This window comes from Cryptotermes secundus, unplaced genomic scaffold (genome assembly GCF_002891405.2).
Source record: "Cryptotermes secundus unplaced genomic scaffold, Csec_1.0 scaffold597, whole genome shotgun sequence".
Taxonomy (NCBI): Eukaryota; Metazoa; Arthropoda; class Insecta; order Blattodea; family Kalotermitidae; genus Cryptotermes; species Cryptotermes secundus.
The window spans coordinates 895,243-906,781 of NW_019743156.1; the positions used below are offsets into that span (position 1 = coordinate 895,243).

An 11,539-nucleotide genomic window follows, 5' to 3' on the forward strand; every position below is an offset into this window, starting at 1 on the left:
GTATATGATCATATCATTTATAATCGATAATTCCTATTCTTCCTCTCTGTATATATAGGCAATCAAATCTGTTTCAGCTTCATAATCGTTGCATGTTTTCCAGTGGATTTCCCAGTCTCATTGTCCCCTTGTTAATACTGTAGTATCTATTTCTGTATAGAGCAATATGTCATTTTATCCAAGTAATTTATCTACTTTTATATGGTTTCTGTTTTATTTTGTACTTGCTGCATTTTCACTTCTATCTTAATATCTTCATTCCGAATATGGCATATTCCAATGCAGTTTTAACTATTCTCCAGAATCTTATTTAGTGTCAGTGCATTGTGCTTATCTTTCGTTTTAGTTCTCCAAGCTTTCATGTCTATATGACAAGTTACTACTGCTATTTACTTACTTACACCTCTTCTTGAGGAGATGCAAAATCTGCAGCTACTCAAGAATTTCTCAGCATTTTATGGAACCAGAAATTTCTTTACCATGTTCACAAGAACATTCCACTGGTCCCTATCCTGAGCCAGAGCAATCCAATCCATATCATCCCATCCTACCTCTCTAAAATCTATTTCAATATTGTCCACCCACCTACGACTTAGTCTTCCCAGTGGTCACTTTCCTTCTGGCTTTCCCGACAATATTCTATACGCATTCTTCCCTTATTCGTGCTACATGACCTGCCCACCTCATCCTCCTTGACTTGATCATTCTAATTATACTTGGAGAAGAGTACAAGTTATGAAGCTCCTCATTATGCAGTTTTTTCCAACCTTCTGTCACTTCATCCCTCTTCGGTCCAAATATTCTCCTCAACACCCTGTTCTCAAATACCCTCTGTCTATATATTCCTCCCTTAATGTCAGAGACCAACACTGTTACTACTTTACAAAATTGTAGCTGTGTTTCACTTAAAAAATGAATCCGACTCGAATGAAATTGGGTTTACTTTTGAGCAGCTTCTAATAAATTTAAGCTTAAATTTTTGTGACCTGTATTTAAATTTTCTCATAAATATGTATAGTGCATAATCATTGTATATTATGATTAGTTTAAGCACGGAGCATCTTATATCACAAGTAGAAGCTTCTACTGAAGCAACGACATGTATCTCCACTCTGGAAACTGGAAGCTTGCAGAACACAAGAGTTTAATTTAACCCAGGGATATGTTTTAGCAAGCCGTTGTCTAGCAATCGACGCCCGCTAAGATATTCCGGCCTTTAGGCGCCACGCCACGATATAAAAAAGTGAAATTTGTTGATAAATTTTCTTCAATATGAGTGTAATTCTTGGGCAAACCCATTGCAAACATTTCTTCGTCACAGGAACCTGAATTACATGAAGAAAGGTTACTGTCTTGTACTTTAACTAAGTCCATGATGATATAGCTTAGCTGTTCGCTGCTGAAATCCTGCTGAAAGTTTTTCTGTGTGCTTAACACAGGATTGCCAAACATTTTATGTTATTTCATCAAAGAGAGAGCTCATTAATATTTCAAGACCTGAAAACTTGAATGCAGTATTTATATTAGCCAACTCGTATCTTACTTGAAATCCTACAAACTCTATGGAGCTGTGTTTCAGTTATGCTTTGGTAGTTTAGATATTCTAAGTTGCGACGTCGCAGTTTAACTGTCAGTGCTCTATCACACAGCTTCTACACAGACTGAGTTTCTGGTCCTTGTTAGCAGACTTTATTCGCGCTGTTTGATCACTTACAAAGAGAAAAACTGGCCTCAGAAGCCAGTTCTAATGAAAATCATTAAGCGAAACGTCTAGCTAACTGTTAGCTAAGCAGCGAACAGAGTGCATGGAACAAAATTATTCCTGAGAAGCCAATAGTCGTCCATACTGCCATGAAGTTGTCCGCATCCAAAATGTCTGTCGGGATAACAGAAGGGAATATATCACATAGAAGACATAGGTGTAAATGTGAGGTTAAAAATGTAATGGATCTTAGAGGTTTAGTGCGTGAGGAGGTTCACTGGATTAAACTGACTCAGGATAGGGTCCAATGGTGGGATTTTGTGAACACAATAATGAACCTTCTGCATTTCAGAAAGGAGAGACTATTTTGATCAGCTGAACACGTATAAACTTTTAATAAATAAGAGTGGTATGTTCTGGGATGTACCTCCTTTGTCCTAAGAATTTAGGGTTAAGCCAAATGTGCAAGTAGCGAGCAGGATGTAAAGTAATTTCTCACTCTGAAGATAGAGGCGATAGGTTCCTTAGTTTTCAGCAGACTACACGACGTCAGATTCCAGAACATATCGCTTTTCTTAGATACGGCAGAGAGAACCTAAACTCTCCCATTCCAATAGAAGCCTTGACTCATGTAATCACTTGATATTAATGCTGTTATCAAGAATCAAGTTCAGTTCGACTCAGTTCTTAATCATCCACGTAAAACTTTAACAGCCCAAAGGCAAATCACACGAGTAAGAAGAAATAACAAAAAAAACGATTACAAAAATACAAAACAACGAATTTTATATATTAATAGTAATATTTTCATTAAAACAATAATAATAATTCAATTCAATTCAATTCAATTCAATTCTTTATTATTAATGTGCCGAGTCAACAGCCGCAAGGCCAATTACAGACTCAGCACAGTGTAGATGACTGAATTACATTACATACAAACTTATTAAAAGTCAAATACAAATTACAGTTAAGTAATTGGAAGAAATAATAATTAATAAAAGTAAAAGTAAACAAACAAATAAGTGATAATTATAACAGTAATAAAAATTTCATTATGATTAAACTAAGTGCTATTACGAATATAGGAATGAAACATTAATATTTAATTAAGAATTGAATAGTATAGATTTTCAGAGGAAAATTACGTAATTCATTTTGCTTTACTGAACATGCAAATAATAAAATACTAACAGTTTACTGTATTTAAAATTTGTTTGGGTAGAACATTCCTGGCTCCGAATACGTCAACCTCCCTGCAGACAACATTAGCAGCAGCTGCGCATCTAGCAGAGGGGCAATTCTTAAATAAAGGGCAAACATTGAACAATGCAAAATCTCTGATATACCGAGCAGGAACTCGGAGACCAACAATTTCCAGGGCAGAAGGGCAGAATTTAGAGCCAAAATAAACTTGAATAAGAAAGAGAGCATCAAGGCGATGTCTCCTAGTACATAGAGTATGTAATTTTAACTCCTCAAGAGCAAGAGAATAATTGTAGTGAACTTTAGGAAAGAAACGTTTAAAACAAAGGGCCGCAAACCTCTGCTGGATGCGTTCCAGCTTGTTGGCATCAGTTGACGTAATCGAATTCCAGACTACGGACGCATATTCAAGTTTAGACCTAACTAACGTAGTGTACAAACTGAACATACAGTCTAGCGAAGAGAAATTGTAGGTAATGTTACGAACTAGACCCAATAGTTTCGCACATTGAGAGAAAATGTAATTGACCTGGTCATGGAAATATAGCTTAGCATCAATAAACACTCCCTATTAACAATAATATGATTTTTAACAACTCAGCATCCCAAAGCTCAATGTTAATATAATCAGAAGCAAAAGGACAAACAAAAGAACACAAACAAAACAAAAACTATATAATAAAAACTAAACTGCGTGCCTTGAGTCCGCAAGTGAACTATACCGACCGAGCGACCGCCGCTTTTAGGCGAAGTTAGTGCCAACTTTAGCGGATAGAGAGTGTCGCGTGATCAGCGCAACGAATCTCCACGATCGTTAATTTCGGTTTTCTAGACCGGAGCCGCTATTTCCTTGAAATAGCTCCTCAATTATCCTGACGAGGCTGAGTGGACCCCACTGCTTCTCAGAAAAAATATGGTAGTGTAGAGATTTGAACCCGGACCTCTGGATCTGTAGTCAGGAATTCTGGCATTTAGACCATAGAGGCGTTCAAGTATTATATAATAATAATAATAATAATAATAACCATATTTGCATCTCGCTGTGCGATCTTCCTACTGGAAATGTAGCCTACAGCCCTCAGAATGAGAGCAAGGGAGAAGGAAACCCAAACCCCCACTTCAATTCGAAGCAGAAAGTTCTCAATCAAATTCTTGGCATTCGTGCTAAAGCTGAGTGAAAAAGGGGGATTTCGTTTTTTGTTAAGTTGAAAGAGATAAATGACGAAAATACGTGATGGAGGCTGTGAATGGCAGCTACATTTCTGAATAATACCTGTTTGCGAGAAATGGTATTTTTCAGCACCTCAGTTATCACACAATCCTCTTTCAGCTTAAGCATAGAAGAGTAGTTCGGAGCTATCCTTTCATTTGTCTAAGTGTAAGGCAAAACGTCGTTCCCTTCGTGTTTCTGGTAAGTGAAAAGATAATAACTTTCCTCTGACGCAAATATCTCTACGTATATAGAAGTGTAATCCGTAAAAATATCATAGTGTAATTGATATAGCGCTCAGGTTTGACAATGCATTAATCATAACATGACAACGTACTGAAGGAGCGGAAGCAATTTATGTCATGTTCTGAAACAAGACATTGATTGTCTCAGGAGCACGAATTCATAGGACTTGAGGAATAATATTCATGATAGGCCAGTCAACGAACATTACTTTTAAATACAGAATAAGATAATAATTTCGGTAGAAACAAACATACATTCGTTTTCTGCCATAAAATTCACCTCTGTATTGCTGTGACACTCGCCTTCTTTACTACATACACCTCGTTAAAAAGACCAACAGTGAGATGGTTAACACAGCAGTAGCTTGTGTGATTGTAATGGGACATTACTGTACTCGAATCCCTGACAGGTACCAGCTATCTTCCTCGATGTATCTCGTGATTTTCTTCATTTACTACAGGCAAAATATAGAATAGCGCCTTAATTTGGGTGAGGGGTTTCCACACCAAGGAATTATTGTTCCTTACCTCATTCGACAATGCGTAATTTTATTGATACATCACAGAAAATTAATCGGAACGTCCGAATAATCAACGGACACTATGACAGTATGTTATCTGTGACATAGGAAGGTATGTTCAGGCCTCCATAACTTGCACTATTCGCCAAGTATAATTAGAATGATCAAGTCAAGACGAATGAGGTTGGCAGGACATGTAGCACGGACGGAGAGAAGAGGAATGACCAGGGGTTTAGGTAGGAAAGCCAGAAGATAAACAACTACTAAAAAGACCCAAACGTAGGTGGGGGGATAATATTAAAATATAAATTGTTAGAAAAATGATGGAGTATTAAGGACTAGATTAATCTGGCCCAGGATTGGGACCAGTGAAGGGATCTTGTTAACATGGTAATGAACCTTCGAGATCCATAAAATATTTGGGGAATTCTTGGGTAACTGAGCAACTGGCTGCTTCTCAAGAAGGGCTCTGCTCCATGGAATTAGTTTAATAAGTTCCGCGAAGGCAAGTGCGTAGAGAAGTCTGTTTCTTTGAAGAACATTCAAACTGGCATTAATAGAATGTGTTTATAAGATGAAATGAACCTTGCAACCGAAAATATCAGTAGTTGCTCACACTGATCGCCTTGTCTAAGGTATTTACTGCACGGACACTGGGATCATGGAATCGAATTCAAGTCTGGGCATAGATATAAGTCCATGTTTCTATTGTGTTTGTGCTGTCCTGCTGAGAAAGGGACTTTCCGATGGGCTGATTCAGTGCCCAAGTAGTCCTATCGAATATCTAAAGGGCTCATATCTTCAGAAGTTAATTACAATTGAAACAAGGCAGAAGGATCATTTGGGAACAACTGAAGAAGCTGGAAATATTAGAATTAATAAAAGAACTGGAATTAAGTTAAAATTAATATTTATTATCTGAAGCTTTATAAAGAGAATTATACGCTCGTACTTACCTTGACACCATGTCAGTGCGCATCCAAAATGGTTGGTAAAGCTTTACGGGCACGTATAGGTAAACTTGTGATATTACACGTATTTATCTAGCCATATCTGATCTGTTTCAGTTCCTAATGGAAATCGTCCACTTTATGATTCCATATAAGAGACATTCTTTCCATCCTATACATAGAGAAAAGAAACAGCAACCGAACTAGAATTTAAGTACAGAAAACATGCCTGGGTCGAACTGCCTCAAAGTACTTCACAATTAGTTTGCAAAGAGAATGAAATTCAGCTTACGCATAATATTTCAGTTTGAAAAATTAATGACTTCAGCATTTGTTAGGTTTGAAATCTGTATACAGTAAGGCCTCCAATTTCCTTTGAAAATTCATAGGAAATTGTGAAAGTTTTGCAGAAGCACATTAAAGTAACTGAGGTTATGTTTGTGGCACAGGATTCTCCGACATGCAGACTGTGTATCTGATTCATAACATGTAGTGTAGAATTCTTAGAATAACATGAAAGTAACTGAGGTTACGTTTGTGGAACAGGATTCTCCGACATGCAGACTGTGTATCTGTTTGATTCATAACATGTAGTGTAGAATTCTTAGAAGAACATGAAAGTAACTGAGGTTATGTTTGTGGAACAGGATTCTCCGACATGCAGACTGTGTATCTGTTTGATTCATAACATGTAGTGTAGAATTCTTAGAAGAACATGAAAGTAACTGAGGTTATGTTTGTGGCACAGGATTCTCAGACATGCAGACAGTGTTCCTGGCCTGTTTCGCAACTCTCATGCCGCTCATGTTCATCCTCGTAACAGCAATCGGAGTCAGGTAAGTGAACCGTTGATTTTCAGTCTATTTGATGACGACCTTTCAGTTGCAGTTTATACAAGGAAAAGAATTGTTTGAATATTTAAATTAAGGGTTCTTGAGTTATTTAAGGTACTTTCCCAGAATTTTCCTAGAAGGAATGATGAAACTTCCAATTAATATAGTCAACTTTTGGGTCCAGAATTGAGTCCCCTACCTCGCGAATACGAAACAACAATACAAGCTACTATACCACCACCCTCTGTGGGAAAGAATGATGTATATCTTACAAGGAAGATATGAAAAACGAAGAAAGTGCAGGTAAAGACTTGGATATATGAAGAAAGCCAATGGAGTACCGAGAGCTGTCGTGTCTCATGGTGACGGCCATGAAGGCTACTATCTTCTGGAATATGATAAAAAATCGCGGACTTTTCGGTGGAAAATACTGCCTCCTAAACGTCTGTATATTTATACTTTGTGGAAGAGAAGCACTGCTTCCTGTCTCTTTCTGCTTGACTGGGTTACTCTTCGAAACTAAAGTTGGAGAATGTATATTTTTCCTCTAGGTACACCTAGAAACTTCTACCAAACTACATGGTGTCAGATTCCGAAAGATAGAAGAACTTGTAAAATTAGATAGGTTTATATATACGCAGTACAGTGAAGACGTGGTAGGGTTGGGTTTCTGGAGGAAGATATTTGAAGTGGAATTTTCTCGGGAATATTTCAATAGGCAGGAAATGAGGAACAACCAGGACTCAGTGAAATGTAGAGAGAACTACAATGAATCAACTAAAAATATGCTGAAAATGGGTTGGCCTAAGATCAATATTACTTTCTTACTGTAAAATAACTTTTTCTTGGAAGATCATATTCCTGCTTGTGCAATATATTCCCAAATTCCACGAATATTTTTTTCCATTCTCTGATGTCTATATTATGAGGAAGTTTCTCTGAGTTTCTATATCTGATTTCGGCTCTATGAACAATTCGATGTAGTGCATCTCCTGTAGCAGAGCCTCTACTTCTGGAATTATATTGCACAGAACCTGGAAAGAGTCTGTAAATATATGAGTATACAAAAAACAGCACTTGAATTGCAGTGACATATGAAAGAGCCGTCTTCTAGTATCATGTTTTATTCAGAGACTGAAGCCTTTTCATAATTTTGCCAGTATTATGTATAAATCTCATAGTGTAAAAACACCGATAAATATCAATAAAATATAAAAAATATATATACAAAGAATAAATTTGTTTAATTAGAGTAGGAAAACCTAGAAAACGTCCTTAAATAAAAGTACCAGAAAATTTAGAGGAGCAGTTTATATAGAATTAAGTACAGCTAAATATAACAACACTGTCTTCGCTCGCTCGGAAGCGGGATCGTGGGTTCGAATCCCACTCAGGGCATGGATGTTTGTGTGCGTTTTTCTGTGTTTGTCTACAGGTAGAGGCCTTGCGACGAGCTGATCACTCGCCCAAGGAGTCCTACCGTATGTGTAAGATCTAGAAAAACTGAAGTGAAAAGGAGAGTTTCATGGAGGTAGGCCTAGGCCCAAATTGGGGCTGTAGCGCCACAGAAAAAAAAAATATATATAACAACAGCAACGACAATGATAACCTTCCTTACTCACTCCAGCTTCTCCTACAAGAAGCATAGGGCACCAGAAAGCGCAGCTATCAGACCCCGTTTTTGGCCAAAAACTTTAATCTCTTTTCATATAATACCTTCTTCTAGAGCCTTCTCCTCGACTTTTCTCTTCCAAGTTCCTTTTGGTCTTCTTCCGCTTTTACTTCCAGGAGGATTATACACCAACCCGTTCCTTTCTATTGATCCATTGTCCCGCCCTTAAAATATGTAGAAGTCATATTATTCATTTCCAAACAAATAGATTTCTGTCCCCCCCTTTTTTTAACTCTTGGTTAGAGATCACGTTTGGCCACCTTATATTTAGAATTCTTCTTAAGAAAATGTTTGTAAATTATGATCAAAAATTTAAATTGTCTTCCGTGTTTCACATGCATATAAATTTATTTTGTTTTAAAAAATATAATACACTACAGAAAGGATATATATGTATAAGGCGGTATTTGCATATGTATGAAATATTCAGAAGTTCCTCCATCTTCTGCCTTAACATGTAAATCCTTCCACACTTGGAATATCACATTCATCTCTCTTGAAATTTTCAAATTTCTCTAATAACATTCTTTTTAGTTTGTTCTATTTATTTTCTAAAGGAAATTTCTTATATATCATTATGTATCTACAATTCTCTTTACATAGCACTAAATCTATATGAAAATAAACGTGTATAATGTGTAAATTCTGGATCCCCGCATATTTCTGTAAATTGAAGAATATGTCAAATTGTAATTAGGTACGAATTGGAGTTTACGTATGATTACGTAGCATGTCTAACAATCATAAATGTAAAAAAAGATATGTATCATAAGAATAAACTAGACTCTGTTGCCTATCAACTTACTAAAAGAGATTCTGACAAATATTAACAGAAGTCTGAAGAAAATGGATCACAACATCAGGGAGTGTTTCATGCTTCAATTAGTATATATCAATATATTTTTACAGAAAGGGATCTTAATCAATTCTGTTTTCTGTGTAATGGTGTATTTATTATCTGAAGGTAAATGCTTGTTTTTGTGAAACACTTTTTCCATCTCATAAGGGAAGTAAGCTTAAATCATCATGCAGATCTTGCATGCTGCATGAAGGGACACAGGTCACTGACTTAGTCCCTTTTCGTACTTAAGGCTTTAGTAGGAACTTTGATTATCTCTCATTCGTTCCAAAAATTAAGCTCACTTTATGAGAGTTCTAGATTCTAGGATATCACCTCTTGTAGTCTGTTAGAAGGCAACAGATGTTGGTTCTCAACACGGTGTTATATCCCAGAAGACAGAACTCTTCAGAACCACCGCTGTGAGAACCTCAGATCCTAGAAATTCTCTTTCGGACTCATTGCTTCATGCGCCATAGTAATTTGGCAGTCGTTTTGTTGTGCTGCTTCCTTTTTTTAATAATATCAGATGCGGTCACTGCTCACTATAGTCTTAAAAAAGATAAAAAGGCTCTTCGGTATTCTGAAGCGAAATATATAAGAGACTTAGATTAAATGATCCAGAATATCTGGAGAAGAATATGTAATTTACGCTGACAGGGTGATTCCCCCCAAAGAGATCTGTTAAGAGTGTATATATGTGTATATACTTAATTTATTCATTTTGGCTTAAGAATTATTTTGGAAGAGTTTCAAGAACGTCTAATAGTTTATGCAGTAAAGTGCCACAAAGTAACAGATATAAAATAATATAAGAATAAAAAGACATCGATTCTTGTCGTTCGTTGAAATTCAACTGACGTTTCCGAGGAACATTTTGCCTCCATATTCAGAGTCACCAAGCACGAAACAAACACGAAACAGTTAGAAAACGAAGCAATTCCTTTGAAACATCGACTTTCGACGGACTACACTGTGTTATATACCAGACAGTAGAACTTTCCGTTACCGCCGTTCAGAGAACTTCAAATCCGACATGAGAATGACTAAGCAAATGTGGAGTATTCCTTTCTTAATTTTGTCAACAACTGACCAAGGCCCCCTTTCTGGACTAGCACATTCATTTAGACTAAAAATTTGCTTGCAATTAATGTACTACATTGTACACTTCACTGGCACAGAGTAATTGTTCGTAATGAAGAAAATTTTTTTTTGCCTACAGAGTTCGCTTCGTTCAGTCGCAATGGGGAGTGAGCTACAGTGCCCCCCAAAAGAGCACAGCTCTTCTTTATATCAAATCCCTGCAAATAAGGACCCTGTCACAATTCAGTTTCATACCCACTGGCTTATTATTCAGTGGCAACTATTTCTTTGGACCCACAGATATTTGCTTGAGTGTCAATCCTTCATTTGCTTTCACTTTCGGCAGAAAGATGCTATAATGTTTTCATTTTTTATTATTGCTAGTGGGGTGGGACTAAGTCCCTTGTACTGCGGCCACTTCTGGCCTGTTGTGCCAGCCCCAGATGATAGGTGAGGGTGATTATGGAGCAGTTGGGGGAATGAAGATTGACTGGGGAAACCGAAGTACTCGGAGAAAACCTGCCCCAGCCCACTTTGTCCACCACAAATCCAAATTGACCAGACTCGGGATCGAACCCAGGCCGCCACGGTGGAAAGCCAGCGACTAACCGCTTGAGCTATGGCGCGGCCTTTGTTTTCATTTTACTCTATGAGATAATAAAAAATGCTAGCTGGAAATGTTAGGAGACAACCGGGTCAATTTAAATTATAGATTAATCGGTAGCCGAAATAACTTTCAGTTTCCCTCATGCTTGCACTAGATGTGCAGTACGTTGCGCCATCTTGTTGAAAGTAAGCTTCGATAGACGTAAGATTCATCTATGTCAATTTTCATAGGGATCTATACAAAAATGAAGAAATTACTGAGTAATATTTTGGTTTTCTAGCGAGAGAATCACCTTCTATAATTAGGAAGACTGGGATTCCATTCCCAGCTCGAGCTTGGATTCATCTCTTCGTCATTGCTTCAGTTGGGCGCTGAGGCCCACTTGATCTCCTGTCTAATGGGCACTGCGGACTCCTAACACAGGGAAAATCAGGCGGAATATTAAATAAGGCCTCGCCTCCATTTGCTGCAAAGATTAAGATGCGTTCGTAGTGTGATGCTAATTAAGTATAGAAATAATATCATCTCAAGTGACTGCGATAAAATGTATCAATTTACAATAGGCTTAACAATACGTGTTCTAGAAATTTTTCTGAAAATTTTCGACTCTCGGTACACCAAAATGTCTGCCTTATGATTAAATGTCTCTTCTTCGTCTTGCCCTTTCTAAAG

At 37.2% G+C, this 11,539-nt stretch overlaps 1 protein-coding gene across 1 annotated transcript in view; it reads left to right on the forward strand.

The window, feature by feature from the left end:
* LOC111873891 overlaps window positions 1-11,539 on the forward strand; it is a 78,372-nt gene that overhangs the window by 23,603 nt on the left and 43,230 nt on the right. Inside the window, exon 3 of the mRNA XM_023868954.2 lies at window positions 6,583-6,670. Within this exon, the coding sequence (XP_023724722.1) occupies window positions 6,583-6,670 (88 nt within the window). The remainder of the gene's footprint in view (window positions 1-6,582; window positions 6,671-11,539) is intronic.